General features: G+C 61.0%; 1 protein-coding gene across 1 annotated transcript in view; it reads right to left on the bottom strand.

Annotated features, from left to right (window-relative positions):
* Positions 1-1449: 1449 nt before the first annotated feature.
* LOC103537561 (myotubularin-related protein 5) overlaps positions 1450-19369 on the bottom strand; it is a 63339-nt gene continuing 45419 nt past the window's right edge. The window contains 25 exon segments of the mRNA XM_030456678.1: positions 1450-1824; positions 2389-2520; positions 2620-2707; positions 2831-3042; positions 3225-3335; positions 3671-3904; positions 4860-4990; positions 5080-5206; positions 5680-5865; positions 5951-6052; positions 6651-6827; positions 7232-7413; positions 8750-8827; positions 9079-9174; positions 10221-10358; positions 10996-11192; positions 12168-12375; positions 14109-14175; positions 14177-14249; positions 17027-17202; positions 17785-17912; positions 18320-18515; positions 18624-18697; positions 18897-19069; positions 19336-19364. Coding sequence (XP_030312538.1) covers positions 1726-1824; positions 2389-2520; positions 2620-2707; positions 2831-3042; positions 3225-3335; positions 3671-3904; positions 4860-4990; positions 5080-5206; positions 5680-5865; positions 5951-6052; positions 6651-6827; positions 7232-7413; positions 8750-8827; positions 9079-9174; positions 10221-10358; positions 10996-11192; positions 12168-12375; positions 14109-14175; positions 14177-14249; positions 17027-17202; positions 17785-17912; positions 18320-18515; positions 18624-18697; positions 18897-19069; positions 19336-19364 — 3414 coding nt within the window. The 3' untranslated portion in view covers positions 1450-1725.

Genomic DNA, 19369 nt, shown 5'->3' with positions numbered 1-19369 from the left:
GGGTCTGGCTCTGGGTCACAGCACAGGACAAGGTCCTGGTTTGCCCTGGGGACCAAGGTGTGGGCTGCTGGGCCACCATCTCCTCACCAGACCCTGTCCCTCCCTGGGGCCCTTGGGCCAGGAGCTGAGCTCACGTCCTGGGGGGCACTGAAGCAACAGGAGATGTTGTCATATTAATTTTTTTATTAAATTCAGTTAGTTTTTTTTCTCTTTATATAATAACCTTTTCCTCTAGGCACAATACAATACAAGGACTCTGTATGTTTGACACAATGTACAGAAACTTCAATAATCTACAACTGCTCAGGTAAGTTACAAAAAAAAAAAAAAAAACAAAAAACAAAAGAACAAAAAAACCCAAACGAACAAAACAAAAAAATAAAAATAAAAACAACCTCCGTGTTACACCAGCTACCGCCACAGCCATCACTGTACAGTAAAACGAAGTGTGGAGGGGTGTGTGTGGGGGGTAAGACTGTACAAAGGGCTCTGCACTGAAATAAAACATTTTCCTCCTTTAAAAACAAGAGGGGTGAGGAGCAGCCCGGGCTCGGGGGCTGGGGGGCAAGCGGGTCCTGAGCGAGCACCCAGCACCCTCCGGGCTTCCCAGCACCCCCACCCTGGGGAGGGGGCCAGACCCCCCCTCACGTTCACAGCAGTGCAGGGGGTGAGGGGCTGCAGGAGCCGGGTCGGTACCGAGATCCCCCTGGGGCTGACGGGAGGGAGGTGGCAGCGGGGGGGACGTGGGGACCCCCTGGACCCCACTGGTGGCAGAGCACGAGCATGGGGAGCCCCGAGGGTGGGGTTTGGGGGGGGGCTTGGGGGGGTGGTGCCCCCCGTGGGGTGTGAGCTGTGCAAAGCGAGCGGGTGGCACCTGCCAGCACCGCTGTCCCCTGCCCTGCTGGGGACCCTCAGGCTCCGGGGGGGTCCCCAGCCACACGAAGGGACAGAGGGGACCTCAGCAGGGCACTGCGGTGGCCACAGCATTTGGCACCTCCCGTGGGGACTGTGCCTGTGAGTGTCCCCCCCCCAGTGACAGCAAGCCTGGCCATGGAGGTAGAGCCTGTCCCCAGCCAGGATGGGGACCCCCTCCCTGCCCCTCTGTGACACAGAGTGGCCATGTCCCTGTCCCACACCCCCCCCCCCCCAGGCAGACCATGTGTGGGGCTGGGACCCCCGAGGCTCAGGGGCTGCTGGACGGGGGGGTCAGGGTGGTCCCAGTGCTGCGGGGGACATCAGCACCCCAGGCTGCAGGTCCCCAGGTCCTGGTGACCCAGGGACACACTCAGGGGTCCAGGAGGGGGGGAGCAGGGCTGTGTGTGAGTGTGTCCCCCCTGGATGCCATGCGGGTGGTGGGGAGGACGAGGGGGGGGCAGCTGCTTCCTCCGGGGTGGGGGGACAAGCGTGGGTCTCCCCCCCACCAGAGCAGGTAGGGCACGGGGTCATTACAGGGCTCAGACAGGGCTGGGGGGGCCACACGGGGCAGGCCAGGCTCCCACCCACACCCCCCACCCAGAATTCCTCCTCTCTGCAGTGTCACAGTCCTGTCCCACCCGGGACGCGTGGCCGCGGGGTCCCCTGGTGTGTGGGAGAAAAGGGGGTGGGGGGGCAGCTCCTGTGCCCCACGGCTCTGCCCCACGGCTCTGCCCCACGGCTGTGCCTGCGAGGGGTGGGTGCCCACGGGGGGTGGGTGCCCACGGGGGGGTGGGTGCCTGGAATGGTGTCTCAGGCGTCGGACAAACAGCTCTGGATGCGGTCGATCCACTGCTGGGCCACCTGCACGTCCTGGGCACAGAAATTGTAAACTCGTTTTGTTGTCTTCAGCTGCAGGGGGAGAGAATCACAGGATGTCAGCTGGGAAGGGACCTCCAGGATCCCTGCTCCAACCCTCCTCCTGTCACTGCTGATGGCCCAGCACCCCCTGAGCTGACTTCAAACTTCCCAAAGTGGGGGACACCACTCCAGTGTCTGACTGTCCTCAGGGAACAGTCCTTTTCCTCCTGTGTCCACTGGGAATCTCCCCAGGAGCACCTTGTGCCCATTGCCCCTTAGAATCATAGAATTAGCCGGGTTGGAAGGGACCTCAGAGATCATCTAGTCCAACCCTTGACCCACCGGAGCAGTTGCTAGACCATGGCACTGAGTGCCACATCCAGTCTGTTTTTAAATATCTCCAGGGACGGAGAATCTACCACCTCCCTTGTCCTGTCCATGGGACCCCTTGGACACAGGGAACCTCCAGCTGCTTTGGAGCCCCCTTTGAGCCCTGGACCATGGCAATCAGGTCACCCCTGAGCCTCCTCAGAGCTTTCTCAGCCTCAGAGAGGAGGTGAGGGGGGACAGAGACCCCCGCCCCAGCCAGACCCCCTGAGCCCCAGGCCCACTCACATCAAAGAAGGCTTTCTCATCCACTGTCTTGGGGGCACCCATGGTGGGGGTCCCTGGGGTGATGGACTCCACCTCAGCCAGGTCGATGATGCCCTTGCACTCCGTGTCCATCCGACTGTCGTAGTACCGCAGCTGCGGAGAGATGGGGACAGGGGGACAGAGCCCTGAGCTGCTGGAGGGACAGAGGGACAGAGGACAGAGGGACAGCCCTGTGCTCCCTGCCCCTGGTACCTGATGTTTGGTTTTATCCAGCACGAACCAGCGGGGCTTCCAGGGTTTCATGAAGGCTCCTTTCTTGTACAGGGACCCCTCGTAGGACCTGTGGGGCCGGCAGCGCGTCAGGGAGGAGGGGACAAGGGGCAGGGTGGGCTGTGACACGCCAGGGAGGAGGGGACGGGACCCAGCAGCCCCCCGAGGGTCCCCCCAGTGCCCCCCCCCTTGCCTGTTCTCGCTCTCAGACATCTGGAAGTGGCTGTAGAGGGTGGGGGTGCTGCGGCGCCCGCCCGCCTTCCCGCTGGAGGGGGTGGAGGTGCTGCTGGTGTCACTGTCCAGGCTGAGGTTGAGGGTGGAGCCCACCCCCCCCTCCTGCAGGTAGACCCCCAGGGAGCGGCGGTGGTGGGAGAGCCCCGAGGACATCAGGAGGGAGCTGGGGGTCTGCAGGGAGCAAGAGGGAGAGGAGTGAGGGGGGAGATGGCACCAAGAGACTGAGAGGGATGAGGGGACAGTAGGACAGGGGCACAGGAGCAGCACCCTGGAGGAGATAACACCCTGGAGAAAGGACCCCCAAGGAAGGGGGGCTCTGTCCTGTCCCCCCCCACCCCCCAGTCCCCACGTACCCGGCTGCCCTCCTGCTTGGCCTCGGTGCGCTGGGAAGCTTTGACCTTATCCCACGTCTCCTTCCAGCGCTCCGGGATCTGCCCCAGCTCCATCTCCAGGTTCTGCAGCTCCTGAGGGGGATGGAGACATCAGCCCAGGAGGGGACAACACCCCCTGGGACCACTGTCCCTGTCCCAGGGTGGGCTCAAAACACCACAGCCTTGTCCCTCTGTGTGCCTGGGGCAGTGTAGCCAAAGGAGGGTGCTGAGCCCCTGGGTGCCCAGGTTGCCCCCAGAAACTGTGGCTGCCCCATCCCTGGAGGGGTTGAAGGTTGGATGGGGCTTGGAGCCCCCTGGGCTGGGGGAGGGGTCCCTGACCATGGCAGGGGGGGCACTGGGTGGAATTTAAGGTCCCTCCAACCCAAACCATAACCCCAAATCCAGGAGCAGGGCCCAGCCCCTCTCACCTCCAGCAGTTTGGAGATGGCATCGGGCTCCAGGCGGCTGCAGTTGTCATAGCAGGGCCAGATGACCTTGCGCTTGGTCTGGGGGGCACCCGTGTCCTGACGGTCCCCATCCTCCACCTGCTCCTGCTGCCCCTGTGCCAGCTCCCAGTCATAGGAGGGGCCCTCGGAAAGAGTCTCCTCCGTGTAGTAGTCCCACACCTTCAGGTTGGAAATGTTGCTGTAGGGCCTCAGCACCTGTGGGAGCAGCAGGGGGACAGTCAGGGTGACACTGCAGGGACAGCCTGTCCAGGTGGGACACAAGTCCCTCTACAAGGAGCTTCCCACAAGGGTGATGCTTTCTGAGCAGCAATGAGAAAACCAGGAGGAGCTCCAGGAAAGCTGGGGAGGGACTTGGGACAGGGGCCTGGAGGGATGGGACCCTGCGAGGGGGAAGGGTTTGCAGCTGGGAGAGGGGAGATGGAGAGGAGATCTTGGGCAGGCAGGGAGGGAGGGAGGGAGAAATTGCTTGGGGTGAGGGTGCTGAGCTTTAGAACCAGGTTGCTCAGGAAAAGAGTCTCTGCCCCATCCCTGGCAGTGTTCAAAGCCAGGTTGGATGGGGCTTGGAGCAATCTGGGAGGGAGGTGTCCCTGCCCATGGCAGGGGGGTTGGAATGAGCTGAGCTTTCAGTTCTCTTCCAACCCAACCCATTCCAGGATTCTATTTCTTGGGGAGGGAGGGAGGGAGAAATTGTTTGGGGTGAGGGTGCTGAGCCCCTGGGTGCCCAGGTTGCCCCCAGAAGCTGTGGCTGCCCCATCCCTGGAGGGGTTGAAGGTTGGATGGGGCTTGGAGCCCCCTGGGCTGGGGGAGGGGTCCCTGACCATGGCAGGGGTGGAAGCAGGTTGATCTCCAAGACGTCTTCTAACACAAACTATTCCATGGTTCCACGATTCTATGATCTGCTGGAAAGCCATGGCTGGAGCACAGGAGGTGTCAGAGCTGCTGGTGGCTTTGGCCAGGATGGAGCCCATGGCAGATCCCACCCCCAGGCACCAGCACCCAGGTGGACAAACACCATGGCCCAGCTGAGCAGGGGTTGTGTGCCTGGCTCCATGTGTTTGAGGAGACCCCAGGGTGCTCTTGGAAGGCCTCACCCACGCTGTCTCCACCATGCTGGGGGTTGGGCTGGGCCAGGGGGGAGCAGAGCTCTCACCTCCCCATCCTCAGGTGCATACATGTAGTTGAAGAAGATGGGGGCTTTCTTGTTGAGGCGGTCGATGTAATCCCAGATGGATTTGTAGACCTGCTGGCTCTTCCGCTCCCCCTTCTCCTCGTACAGGACCCCTGTGGAGGAGGAAGAGGAGGGGAGGAGGATTATCTGGGGGAAGGCACTGGGCTGCCCCACGCCCTGGGGCCCCGGGTGCTGCCCTCACCCAGCTCGATGCGCTCGTAGTCGGAGTCCAGCAGGAAGGTCCGGAACCGGTTGGAAATGTAGTGGTAGCTGAGGAACTTCAGGTAGTACTGACTGAACTCAAACTCCATGGGGAACTGCAGGTGGATCTGCAAAGGGGCAGCAGGGGTGAGACCACCCAGGACACACAGACAGCAGGAGGGCTCTGGACTCACAGAACCATCACAGAACCCTTCTGCTTGGAAAAGACCTTTGGGATCATTGGGGTCGACCATTCCCCCAGCAATGCCAAGGACACCACTGACCCATGTGCCAAGGACACCACTGATCTCACACAGGTAAGGTGAGAGAAGAGACCAACTCCCACCTCACTACAGCCTCCTTTCTCAGAGAGAGCCACAAGGTCTCCCCTCAGCCTCCTCTGCTCCAGGATCAACACCCCCAGGGCCCTCAGCTGCTCCTCACAACTTCTCCATCCCTTCTCCTTGCTCTCCAGCCCCTTCCCCAGCTCCATTCCCTTCTCTGGACACTCTCCAGCCCCTCAGTGTCTGCCCTGGGGTGAGGATCCCCACTGTCCATCCCACCCTGGTGCCCACAGACCCTGCCAGCCCTGGGAGCTCACCTGGTGCACACAGTCCAGGAACTGGAGGAAGATGGGGGCAAAGCCACTGCTCTGCCCAGCCAGGGTCTGTGCCCCACGGTGGCTGAAGCGGTGCCCAAAGGACAACCACTCCTTCTCCACCAGCAGGCGGAAGCCCTCCAGGGTCCTGTAGTAGGGGTCTGACAGCAGCTGCACCAAGGAGACCACCTGCAGGGGACAGGGAGGGCACTGAGATGCTGGTGAGGACGTGGCCGTGGGCAGCTGTGGCACCGGGTGGCCAGAAGGCTCCTACCTGTGTGGTGATGTCCCAGCCATCCTCCAGGCTGACCAGCACCGAGGAACCCGTGTCCAGGAGCTCCACCACCAACACTGAGATCTGCAGGATCTTGTGGAGCTGCCAACACAAGGGCCAAGAGTTACCAGGGCACAGGAAATCTGATTCTGTTGTCTTTAGGAACAACCTTCTTCATTCTGCTCTCTTGTTCAGCCATGGATTTCCCCTTCTCCTAGATGACAACATATTAATAATGCTGCAGGACAGGAGCATGGGAGGAAGTTCTTTACTGGAAGGGTTGTCAGGACCTGGCCCAGGCTGCCCAGGGCAGGGCTGGAGTCCCCATCATCCCTGGGGGGGTTTCAGAGCCCTGGAGATGTGGGGATGAGGGACATGGGGTGGGGATTGCCCTGGCAGTGCTGGGGGAAGGGCTGGAATTGAAAACCTTAAAAGGTTTAAAGGTGAGCCCAGGTCACCCCCAGAAGCTGTGGCTGCCCCATCCCTGGAGGTGTTGAAGGTTGGATGGGGCTTGAAGCCCCCTGGGCTGGGGGAGGGGTCCCTGACCATGCAGGGGTGGCACTGGGTGGGCTTTAAGGTCCCTTCCAACCCAAACTACTCCATGTTCCCATGACTCTGGTATGGTTCTATGACAGCCACCAGGCAAGGGTCCTACCATGGGGACAGACCAGGCCCCCACAGTCCCTGGGTGACAACTGACCTGGGATAGCCACTCAGACTCCTCCAGGGACCTCAGGTAGGCAGGGCTGGGGTCGGTGGCAGCACAGCCAGGCACACAAGCCTTCATCAGCTTCTTGAAGCTGGCCTTGACCTGCCGCACGTCGAACACCTCGATGGGCACCACCTCCCAGTGCTGCAGCGGGTCTGGCTTCACCCCCTGAGGGAGCAGAGACTCAGGGACAGCCCCAGAGACCCCCCGAATCTGACCCCAGAAGCTATGGCTGCCCCATCCCTGGCAGTGTCTCAGGCCAGGTTGGATGGGGCTTGGAGCACCCTGGGCTGGGGTAGGGGTCCCTGACCACAGCAGGGTTGGCACTGGGGGAGCTCCAACCCAAACCACTCCATAATTCTGTGGTTTTTCCCTTGTGACCAAGGGTGTACAAGTGTAGACACTCTGCTGGTCCCAAGGCTCTGGATCCCCACGGCAGAGGTTGGAGCTGGATGCCCTTCCACACCCCTCCCAACCCAACCCAACCCAACCCAACCCCTCCCCTCCCAACCCAACCCAACCCAACCCAGTGTGGGACGTGGAGGCTCCTGTGCTGGCCACCCCCAGGTTACCTTCAGCTGGGACTTGTCCCCGATGATGTAGAGGGACGCTCGGTGCTGGCGCAGGAAGCTGTGCTCGGCGCTGCCGTTGTGCTGGGTGCCCACGAGCTCCTTCCCGGCCAGGCGGGACCCGATCTCCACGTTCAGCCCGTAGCTGCTCAGCCGCCCACTGGCCCGGATGCTGCCCCACTTCCCTGCAGGACACCCCACTGGTCAGGGGGAACCTGGCTGCCAGGGGGGCTGTGGTGGCACCCGTGTCCCCTCCTGCCCGCCGGGCTGGCACCCAGCAGCTGGAGGGGGAGGTGGGAGCCGAGGTGTCCCCCAGGAACACGTGCTGGGAAGGTGCTGGCTCCAGGTTTGCTCCTGCTCCTGCTCCTGCTCCGTGATGGTGCTGCAGGAATTCCTGCCCCGTGGACACCCAAACCACCCCTGCTGCTGTCACAGACCCTCACCCCAACCCAGCCTGTGCCACGACCCTTCCCTGGGCATCTGTCCCTGGCCACCAGCATCTGTCCCTGGCCACCACCACCAACCCCTGGCCACCAGCATCTGTCCCTGGCCACCAGCATCTGTCCCTGGCCACCACCACCCACCCCTGGTCACCAGCATCTGTCCCTGGCCACCACTGCCTGTCCCTGGCCACCAGTATCTGTCCCTGGCCACCACCACTCAGCCCTGGTCACCAGCACTCAGCCCTGGCCACTACATCCTGTCCACGGCCACCACTGCCTGGATCTCACAACCACCACCCAGCCCTGGCCACCATACCCAACCCTGGTCACCAGTATCTGTTCCTGGTCACCAGTATCTGTTCCTGGTCACCGATATCTGTTCCTGGTCACCGATATCTGTTCCTGGTCACCAGTATCTGTTCCTGGTCACCAATATCTGTTCGTGGTCACCAGTATCTGTTCCTGGTCACCAGTATCTGTTGCTGGTCACCACCACCCAGCCCTGGTTGCTGTCACCCAGCCCTGGCCACCCCCCCAAGCACCAGCAGATGCACCAGAGCCCAAAGCAAACCCTGGAGGTGGTGGTGGGGTCAGCCAGGGACAGCTGGGTCCTCACCAGCAGCACTGGGACAGGCTGGGGGGACAGGAGGAGGTCACAGGAGGTGGCACTGGGGCATTAGTGGGGTGGGAGTGTGCGTGCGGGGCAGTGAGGTGGGATAGCACCCAGTGGGTGGTGGTTAGCACCGGGTGGGTGGTGGTTAACCCCTGGTGGGGGGTGGTTAGCACTCAGTGGGTGGTGGTTAACCCCTGGTGGGTGGTGGTTAGCACTCAGTGGGTGGTGGTTAACCCTCAGTGGGTGTTGGTTAGCATTCAGTGGGTGGTGGTTAGCACCCGGTGGGTGGTGGTTAACCCCTGGTGAGGGGTGGTTAACCCCTGGTGAGGGGTGGTTAACCTCTGGTGAGGGGTGGTTAGCCCCTGGTGAGGGGTGGTTAGCCCCTGGTTGGGGGGTGGTTAACCCCTGGTGGGGGGTGGTTAGCCCCTGGTGGGGTTGGTTAGCACCGGCCGGACCAGACCGTACCTCGGGGTGACTCGCGGCCCTTCGCCGATGTGCACTTGGGGGTGGACAGGGTGATGACCCTGGCTCTGTGCCCGAGCCCTGAGAGCACAGGACAAGAAGACTCTCAGCCTGGGGGGCTCCGGGCTCAGGAGGTGCCCGGGGAGCCCAGGATGGAGCAGGGTGAAGGTGCAGGCTCTGGGGTGCTGCAGAGGGTCCCTCCTGGCAGCTGCCCCAGGGCAGAGAGCTCGGGGGGAGCGGTGGGGAAACATCTACTCTACAAGAGGTGCCCCAGGACAGGGGGGGTCTGCCCAGGGACCCCCCCCGAGGCAGCGCTCACTCACACTCCTCACCTCCGTGGCCAGCAGGCCCGGGGCCATCGTCCTTCCCTCCCATCACCTGCTTCATCAGCGATCCCAGCTTGGGCTGACGCTTCTCGGAGGAGAAATCTGCAGCACCAACACAAGGTCAGAGCCCTCGGCCTCTCTGGGCTGCTCAGGGGGGACCCTTCCCACCTCGTGTCCCCCTCCTGACTGCTCAGGATGGACGGAGGGGAAGAGACCAGAAGGAAAGGCAGCAAGAAGGGGGAGCTCCCAGGTGTCAGGGTGAGAAGGGCTCTGGTGCAGCACTTCACACCCTGCGGGGGACACCCAGGTGCTGCCACCAGGACGGGTCCCTCCTTGGGCACCCCACTGCTGCTCTGACCCCCCCCTCCTTCAGCCACAGCTCCAGGAATGTCCCCCTGCAATGGGGGAGAGGCTTCAGGGGGGTTGAGTCCTGTCCTCCCCAGGGTGGGTCCCTCCACGGTCCCTCCTGGTCCCTGTCACCTCTGTGGCAATGGTGGGGCCAGAGGAGGGGGTGCCCTCTGCCTGGTGCACCTCTGCCTGGTGGAGAGGCCCTGGGTGAGCGATGGAGGCAGCAACTTACTGGGGTTTGGGGTGAGGGACCCTGAGCACCGCTGGGCTGCACTGGTGCTGAGATCTCAGCTGGGGGCTCTGTGTCCCCCCTGGCTCTCACAGAGCACCTGAATGGAGCACACTCATCCAGGGACACCCCAGGTTTCCCAAAACCTGTCCCCACCACCAGCCACACAGGCCCAGCAGTACTGGAGAGCACTGGGATGGCTCTGCTGCTGTGCCCTGGGCATAGGACAGGAGGGACAGGATGGGGGAAATGGCTTCAGACTGGAAGAGGGGACACTTAGGTTGGGCATGAGGAAGAAATCCTTTGGGGTGAGGGTGCTGAGCCCCTGGGTGCCCAGGTTGCCCCCAGAAGCTGTGGCTGCCCCATCCCTGGAGGGGTTGAAGGTTGGATGGGGCTTGGAGCCCCCTGGGCTGGGGGAGGGGTCCCTGCCCATGGCAGGGTGGTAGCAGATGATCCTCAAGGACTCGTCCAACCATTCCATAAATTCCGTCATTCCTCCAGCACTGGAGAGCAGGGACAGACAGCAGGAGCCATGGCTGGAACCCTCCTGCATCCCCACCCAGCTCCTCACCTGAGCTGCTCATGTGGGCAGAGGTGAAGCCGCTGAGCGTGTTGCGCCCGCTGGCGTCGGCGAAGTGAGGCATGGAGTTAATGACAGCCTGGAGGTACTTCTCCTGCTCCAGACTGGTGGAGTCTGTCTGCGAGGGGCCTGGGAGGAGCAGGAGAGGAGGAGGAGAAAGAGGAGAAGGAGGAGAAGGAGGAGGAAAAAGAGGAGGAGGAGAAGGAGAAGGAGGAGAAGGAGGAGGAGAAGAAGGAGGAAAAAGAGGAGGAGAAGAAGGAGGAAAAAGAGGAGGAGAAGAAGGAGGAAAAAGAGGAGGAGGAGGAAAAAGAGGAGGAGAAGGCGAAGAAGGAGGAAAAAGAGGAGGAGGAGGAGAAGGAGAAGGAGAAGGAGGAGGAGGAGGAGGAGGAGAAGGAGAAGGAGAAGGAGAAGGAGAAGGAGAAGGAGAAGGAGAAGGAGAAGGAGAAGGAGAAGGAGAAGGAGAAGGAGAGGAGGAGGAGGAGAGGAGAGGAGAAGGAGAAGGAGAAGGAGAAGGAGAAGGAGAAGGAGAAGGAGAAGGAGAAGGAGGAAGAAGAGGAGAAGGATGAGAAGGAGGAAGAAGAGGATGAGAAGGAGAAGAAGGAGGAAAAAGAAGGAGAAGGAGAAGAAGGAGGAAAAAGAGGAGGAGAAGGAAGAGGAGGAGGAGGAGAACCACAAGCATCAGCACCCCAAGGTCACCAACCACCACCACCCCCTGAGGAGGGGTCTGCAGCCCCTGAGAGCACCAGGGATGGAGGGGAGGGGGCACCTGTGGTGGGAGCATTCTGTGACTTGAAGAGGCCGACGACGCCCTTGCCGTGCAGCCCCCCCGAGCGCAGCAGCACGGCCTTGGTGCGGGAGCTGCGCCAGCAAACCACCGGGAAGCGGTTCTGGCGGTAACAGCGGGAGATGCGCTGGATGGTGTTGTCCTGGATGCTCTGGGGCACGATCAGCAGCCCGGGGTAGCTGCAGCAGAGAGCAGAGGGAGGTTCAGGTTCAGCAGAGCAGCACTCAGCTTCACCTGGGTGGGGTGAACCCATGGACTGTACAGGTTGGGATGGAGGGCGGCCCTGAGGAGAAGGACTTGGGGGTGGGGTTGACCCAGAAGCTCAACGTGAGCCCAGAACCCAACCAGGTCCTGGGGGCATCAGCAGAAGCACAGAGAGAGGTGGAGGGAGGGGATTCACCCCCTCTGCTCTGCTCTGCTCTGCTCTGCTCTGGAGACCCCACCTGGAGCTCTGTGTCCAGTTGTGGAGTCCCCAACATCAGAAGGACACAGAGCTCCTGGAAGGTGTCCAGAGGAGCCACTGAAATGCACAGAGGGCTGAGCAGCTCCCTGGGAAGCGAGGCTGAGGGATTGGGGTTGTTCAGCCTGGAGAAGAGGAGGCTCCCAGGTGAGCTCAGAGCAACCTTCCAATATCTGAAGGGGCTCCAAGAAAGCTGGGGGAGGGCTTTGGACACGGGGGGGTAAGGAGAGGAGAAGGGAAATGGGTTAAAACTTGGAGAGAAAGGGGAGATTGAGGTTGGAGATGGGGAAGAAATTCTTTAATTTGAGGGTGCTGAGCCCCTGTCCCAGGCTGCCCAAGGAAGGTGTGGCTGCCCCATCCCTGGCAGTGTCTCAGCCCAGGTGGGATGGGGCTTGGAGCACCCTGGGCTGTGGGAAGGGTTGGACCACGCATGAGGGTTGGATCTTGATGATCTTTAAGGTTCCTTCCAATTGGAACCATTCTGCAATTCTATTATTGTCCCCATCTCCAGGTCCCGTCAGCCAGGGCAGGTCCCCTGGGAAGCCCTCTCCTCCTCTCCTCTCCTCTCCTCTCCTCTCCTCTCCTCTCCTCTCCTCTCCTCTCCTCTCCTCTCCTCTCCTCTCCTCTCCTCTCCTCTCCTCTCCTCTCCTCTCCTCTCCTCTCCTCTCCCCTGCTCTCCCCTCTCACTCCTCACCTCCGGCAAATGGCGTACATGCGGTTGACGGTGGAGATGCGGAAGGGCTCGTTCTTGGAGCGGGTGAGGCTGCTGCTCAGCGTGCCCAAGCCCAGCCGCTGGTAGTCCCGGCAGCAGGCTCGCTCCACCAGGTGGTTGATGGTCATCTTGTCTGAAGGTCTGATGGTGGTGGTGGGGGTCAAAGTGCTTCTGTCCATCTCTTCAGACACTGCAGGAAACACAAAGAGTCCCCAAGGTAGAGAAGGACACGGAGCTGCTGGAGCCAGTGCAGAGGAGGCCCTGGAGCTGCTGGGAGGGCTGGAGCAGCTCTGCTCTGGAGCCAGGCTGAGAGAGTTGGGGGTGTTGAGGCTGGAGAAGAGAAGGCTGCAATGGGGAGACCTTAGAGCACCTTCCAGTGCCTGAAGGGGCTCCAGGAAAGCTGGGGAGGGACTTGGGACAAGGGCCTGGAGGGATGGGAGCCAGCGAGGGGGAAGGGTTTGGAGCTGGGAGAGGGGAGATGGAGAGGAGATCCTGGGGAGAAATGAGGGTGGGGAGAGCCTGGGAGAGGTTTCCTGGGGAAGCTGTGGCTGGTGGGGATGTCTCAGGTCAGGTTGGATGGGGCTTGGAGCCCCCTGGGCTGGGGGAGAGGTCCCTGACCATGGCAGGGGGGGCACTGGGGAAGCATCTCCCCACCAAGCAGAAAGGATGGGACAGGAGCTCCATTCCACCACCTCCACCTGAACCAGGAGATCTCAGCTGCCCCATCCAAAGGGCCGGATTTGGGACAAGAGCCTTTACTTGGGAAGTTAAAAGCAGAGCAGTCACCTGCCCAGGCACTGCCCTTACAGCAGAGTTCATTTGGTGCCTTTACAACACTCAATACCAAGAGGTGAGGAACAGCCCAACAGGGATCTGTCCATCACTGCTCCATCACACTGATCCCAGCTCCCCCCTCCTGGGAGAGGGGAAAACATGGATGAGACCTCAGATCCAGCCCAGGATCTTCCATCCAGGCAAAACAATGGTCAGGTGGACACAGCCCCTGGTGCCTTCTCTCCATGGCTTTCCTAACACTCCTTACACATTCCATGATGCCTGGAGGACAACTGATCCCAAAGGCATCTCAGCTGGGCCTGAGATGGACACAGTGGGTGGTGGTAATGGTTGTGGCAGAGCTTGGGCTGACAAATGCTGCAAACCAGCTGGGGGGACACCAAAAGGAGCAGGGGCCAAAGGTCCTCAGTGAACAAAGGAAAGATCCAAAATCAGCCATGTCCAGAGTGGGACAGATTGGTTGACACAGACCCTAAATCCCATCCACCATGTCTGCTCTGACAGGTCTTCTCACCTGGGGAGGTTGTGCCCTCCAGTGCAGAGCACTTCTGTCCTTTCCTGTCTCTTGTCACTCTGAAACCAGCCAAGCTCTTCTCACACCTAAACTAACCCAACCCAACCCAACCCAACAAACCTAATCCAACCCAGCAAACCCAACAAACCTAACCCAGCCCAACACAACAAACCAAATCCAACCCAACCCAACAAACCCAACCCCAAACCCAACAAACCCAACCCCAAACCCAACAAACCCAACCCAAACCCAACAAACCCAACCCCAAACCCAACAAACCCAACCCCAAACCCAACAAACCCAACCCAACCCAACCCAACCTGCCTGGCTGCTGCTTAAATCTGTGACTTTTCACCTGAGGAGCTGAGGCCATAAGCCAAAGATCTCCCTCCTCTCTACAGGGCTCAACAGGTACTGGAGGTGTGCTGAGGTGCTGAGGTGCCACCCCAGCAGATGAGAGCTGGTGGCCCACTGAGCAGGGTGAGAGGTGACCATGGTGGCAAATCCTCTGCACCAGGAGAGCTGAGACCTCTCCAGTTGGAAGATGCTGCTGCTCCATCCAGCAAACAGCCCTCTCCCCACAGCCCCTTCCCTGCTCCAGGAGTGTTCCCAACCTGAGATCTCATCCTCGTTGTCCTCGGGGAAGTTCTGGCTGCTCCTCTGCTCCCAGGGGGGGGGGTGTGTACTTCTTTCTCGTCACGTACTGGCGCCCGATTGTTTTCTTGGCGTTTTTCACCAGGTTTTTGGAGAGTGTCCTGGAACCAGAGAGGAGGCTGCTGAGGCCAGGATGCCCCCAGAGCTGTGCACAACCCAGGCCCAGCAGAGCAGCCCCTGAGGGTTAGAGACACCAACACTGTCACACCCAGAGCAAAGCAGAGACAGGAGCATCCCTCACCGCTGGCTCAATGTCACTGTCACCTCAAGAGGGGAGATGTCACCCGCCAGTCCCCCAGGAGCTGATTCCTCAGCTGTAGGAGGGCATCAACCCAGAGCAGAGCCAACAACTTCCCCGGGGGTCCCGGGGTGGCTGGATGGGCAGGCTGAGCAGGTGTCCTACCCTCCTAACTCAAGGGGACACCAGCCTTGTCCCCAGCCCCCCTTGTGCCTCCCCCCATCACCTCTGCAGCAGAGATCCCAGATCCCAGAGCTGGCTGGTCCCAAAAAAGCTGGGCTCCAATTCATGGGAGGGGCCATGGGATCCACCACAGGGACACTGTCCTGGACAGAGGGGAGGCAGCTTGTGGAGAGGAACCAGCTCGATGGCATGTGAGGGACAGGGACAGGGACAGGACAGCTGGGCTTGGCCACTCCTGAGGGCAGCCCAGGGAACACAGGGAGGAGACACTGAGAGAGTTGGGGGTGTTGAGGCTGGAGAAGAGAAGGCTGCAATGGGGAGACCTTAGAGCACCTTCCAGTGCCTGAAGGGGCTCCAGGAAAGCTGGGGAGGGACTTGGGACAAGGGCCTGGAGGGATGGGAGCCTGCGAGGGGGAAGGGTTTGGAGCTGGGAGAGGGGAGATGGAGAGGAGATCTTGGGCAGGGAGGGAGGGAGAAATGGTTTGGGGTGAGGGTGCTGAGCCCCTGGGTGCCCAGGTTGCCCCCAGAAGCTGTGGCTGCCCCATCCCTGGAGGGGTTGAAGGTTGGATGGGGCTTGGAGCCCCCTGGGCTGGGGGAGGGGTCCCTGACCATGGCAGGGGGGGCACTGAAGGAGCTTTAAGGTCCCTTCCCACCCAAAGCAGTCCATGATTCCATGATTCCACGACACCTTCCAAAACACAGTGGATTGGGCTGCATGGTCTGAACAGTGTCCCCACTCCAGAAGGCATTCCTGAAGGCAGGAATCATCTGCCCACCCACAGGACCTGGAGCTTCTCAGCATCTCTGTGAGCCCCTGAGCTCAAAGAGGGACAAATTAAGGAGAGGTGGGACAAACCCCAGCCCAGGAAAGGGCCATGTCCCACCTGAGGTAACAGCAATGCCAATGCTGATTCCATGAAATTCACCCGATTGGAGGGGCTGGGGGGGGGCACAGCAAGACCAAGAGGTTCCTCAGCAAAGCAGAGGGTGAGGGACCCCAACTGCTCCCTGCCTTTCCCAAGGGAGGCAAACCTTGGGACCAAAGAATGGGACTGCTTGTCCTGAGAACTCAGGACTGGAGGCTTGGGATGGGAGGGATTTCTAACCCAAAGAGCAGAATTTGCAGCTCCTGTGGGGCACCAGAGGCAGATTTTGGGTGTGAGAAAGGAGATCCCACAAGTTCACAGACTTCTGAGAGCACAGACCCAGAGAAGGTCTCTGGGGGTGAGTGGTGCAGGCACAGCTCCCTCCTGGGATCCACCAGCCAGCCCTGGAGCACCGGGATCACCACCCAGCTCCAGGGGCCATGGTGGGAGTCTGCAGCCCAAACCTGGAGGTCAGACCATCAGCCTGGAGAAGGACTTTCCCCCAGCCAGCAGCCCAGGCCACATGCAGAGCAAGGAGAAGAAATCCCTGGAGCAGTGAAGGCTGCAGCCTGAGCCAACGCCACCTCGCAAGCTCCCGCCCAGGGTGAAGGCATCTTACGTGGTTGAGTGGCCAAGGTGCCCGAGGGACAGGACCCCCACTGCCAGGCCCTGGAAGATATCGGTCACCTGCTGGGAGCTGAGTCACAAACACGAGAGGCTTAGAGACCAGGAAACCCCAGGAGCAGCCACCAGCACCACAGCCTGGCTCAGCACAAACCCCAGAGCAGCCGTGGGGACCAGGACAGGGCAGCACCACACAGGGAGCTTCAGCACTGAGGGGGAACTCTGACAGCCAGATGGACACTGAGGGGCTGGAGAGTGTCCAGAGAAGGGAATGGAGCTGGGGAAGGGGCTGGAGAGCAAGGAGAAGGTCTGGAGAAGTTGTAAGGAGCAGCTGAGGGCCCTGGGGGTGTTGATCCTGGAGCAGAGGAGGCTGAGGGGAGACCTTGTGGCTCTCTGCAACCCCCTGAGAGGAGGTTGGAGCCAGGGGGGGTCGGGCTCTGCTCCCAAGGAACAAGGGATGGGACAAGAGGAACTTTGGGCACAACTCAAGTTGTGCCAGGGGAGGTTTAGGTTGGAGCTGGGGAAGAATTTCTGCCTGGAAAGGGTTGTCAGGGCCTGGCCCAGGCTGCCCAGGGCAGGGCTGGAGTCCCCATCATCCCTGGAGGGGTTTACAGAGCACTGGAGATGTGGGGATGATGGGGTGGGGGAATGTTGGACTCCATGATCCCAAAGGGCTTTTCCAAGCAGAAGGATTCTCAGGGTGTGCCACAGAAGCAAAGCCCCTGTGCTCCCCTGCATGGGGCTGGGGTGTGCAGCGTGTCCTCACCCCCCAAAAGAAAAAAATCAAACCATCAGAGATTTGGGAGGTCTGAGGCTCAGGGACCCCCAGCTCAGCACCCTGTGCCCCAGCTCTCCCCAGGAGACCCTCACTCAGTGGGATGGGCTGGAGGAGAGAGAGGAGAAGCCCCACACGTTCCTGCAAAGGGTGAAGAGCATCTCTGGTGTGTCCCAGCCCAGGCCAGAGTACCTGAGTGAGGGGTTCTTCTCCTTGGCCTTGGGCTGCATGGCTTGCTTGGGGGACTGTCCCACGGTGAAGGCGAAGGTGCCGCGCACGTGCTGGGGGTAGCGCAGTTTGTGCAGGTGCTTCCTGAAGACCTCGGCGCTGTCAGAAGCCACCTCCTCATCGAAGGCAATCTTCAGCAGCTGCAGGAGGAGGCTGGGTCAGGGTCTGAGCAGCACGGGGGGCTGGGAAGGGCTCGGAGCACCCTGGGCTGGTGGGAGGTGTCCCATGGCAGGGGTGGCACTGAATGGGCTTTAAGGTCCCTTCAAACCCAAACCTTTCCATGGTGCTGTGACCCACCTGCTCCTCCCTCTGGGACAGGGGCTCTGTCCCCTCATAGCATTGTCTCCTCCTACAGAGGCTGTCTTTGGTCCTCTCAGCAAAACTACCACCCAGATCACAGAATCACAGAATGGTTGGGAGGGACCTTAAAGCTCCCCCAGTGCCCCCCCTGCCATGGTCAGGGACCCCTCCCCCAGCCCAGGGTGCTCCAAGCCCCATCCAACCTTCAACCCCTCCAGGGATGGGGCAGCCACAGCTTCTGGGGGCACCCTGGGCACCCAGGGGCTCAGCACCCTCACACTAAAAAACGTTTTTCACATCAGCCCCAGCAGTGGCTCATCCCAAGGGATGGTGTCACCCATGGCCATGTCCTTGCTGGGTCCCAGAGCAATGTGCCCCTCAGCTGAGGCAGGAGCAGCCCACACCCCCCTGGGTGGTCTCACCTGGAATGTGCAGGAGCGCAGCTGCAATCCCTCCTGGATGAATTGATCCACCTGGGCCTGGATGTTGATCTTCTTCTCTTTGGTCAGCGAGGCAATGGGGAAGGACCGGATCACCACCTGCTCCCCCACTGGGCACAAGGATGGGCACAGGTCAGACACAGCACGAGGCCAGGACATGCTGGACCACCCTTGGTGGACATCAGGACATCACCACGGAGAGTCACGTGGGGTAAAGCCAGCAGCAACAGGCCAGGAACTCCAGCCAGCCCATGGAGGACTGGAGATGATGCTTGGGGTGGCCCTGAGTCACCATGGCCACCACCTTCCAACACAGGGGCACACCATCCACCAAAGGTGGGCAGCAGGAGCAACCACCTCCTCTCTCACACTAGGAGCAACCACTAAGCTCGGGGTGGTTGCAGCAGCCCCCAGCAGGACCCAGTGGTGGCTGCTCACACACCCAGAGCAGCAGGGCCCAGAGCAGCAGCTCCTGCAGCCCCTGCAGACAGCAGATGGGGGGCAGAGGGACCCTTACCCAGGGGGTCGGTGGGAGTGCCTTTGAAGATGATGCGGTAAGTGGTGAGGAAGATGGCTCCTTCTGCAGGGAGGAGGGGAGGGCCCCCAATGCTGCCCCCAGCAGCTTCTTCTCTCCCGTCAGGCATGAGGTACACGCGGAGCCCCTCCATCACACACTCCTCACCCACCAGCAGGTTGGGCCGCAGCAGCTTTGGCTACGGGGATGAAGAGCAGAAGTTCAGGCCCATGCAGATCATGGGAAAGGGACCTGGCAGCCCCACACAGCACCAGAACCTCCCCCCATCCCCGTGGCAGGTCCACACCTTCTGGATGGGAGGAAGCCTCTTGCTCTCCCTGTGCACGGCATCCAGCGTCTCGATGTGCATCTGCACGATGTCTGGGGACAAATGGGACATCAGTGACCACGAGCAGGACCTGCCAACCCCCCAGGGCTGCCAACACCCCTTCTAGCACCTTCTCCTGGCCTGCACACTGCTTCCTGCAGAACCAGCTCCTCAGCAGAGCCCAGGGTGATCTGGAAGGATCCCCATGGGATTCCCCGGCCCCCATCCCAGCGCTGCTGCGTGGTGCCTCACCAGGGATCATCACGTGCAGCCCCTTCAGGTGCTCGTTGGTGACTCCACTCTCTGTGCAGACCTTGTCCACAAACCGGTTGATGAACCTCACCACGTAGTTGGCCACGTCAGAGCTCTCTGCATCCTCAAACCCACTTTCTGTGTCGTAGCTCTCTGCCACGCTGCCAGCGATGCTGCCGGCCAGGAGCAGAGTTAACCCACAACACCTCTCCCCTGCTGGAGCCCATGCCAGGCAGAGCTCAGGAGAGCTCCCACCCTTGGTATCAACCCAAGAGAAATCCCACCCTTGGTATGGCCCCAGGGAGCTCCCACCCTTGGTATGAAACACCCCTGGGCACCACCTCAACGGTGTCTGAATGCCCCCAGTGCCAGGCAAGGAGCTGCTGTCCCCAGGGGAGGTGTGTCTGGTGGCCCTGGCAGGCTGCCCATGCCCTGGTACCTGTTGGTGACAAAGCTGTTGCTGACACTCTCCA

The sequence above is a fragment of the Calypte anna genome, chromosome 10, assembly GCF_003957555.1.
Source record: "Calypte anna isolate BGI_N300 chromosome 10, bCalAnn1_v1.p, whole genome shotgun sequence".
NCBI classification, from domain to species: Eukaryota; Metazoa; Chordata; class Aves; order Apodiformes; family Trochilidae; genus Calypte; species Calypte anna.
The sequence above is the reverse complement of the archived record's forward strand: the minus strand, read 5'-3'. Positions and strand labels throughout refer to the sequence as shown.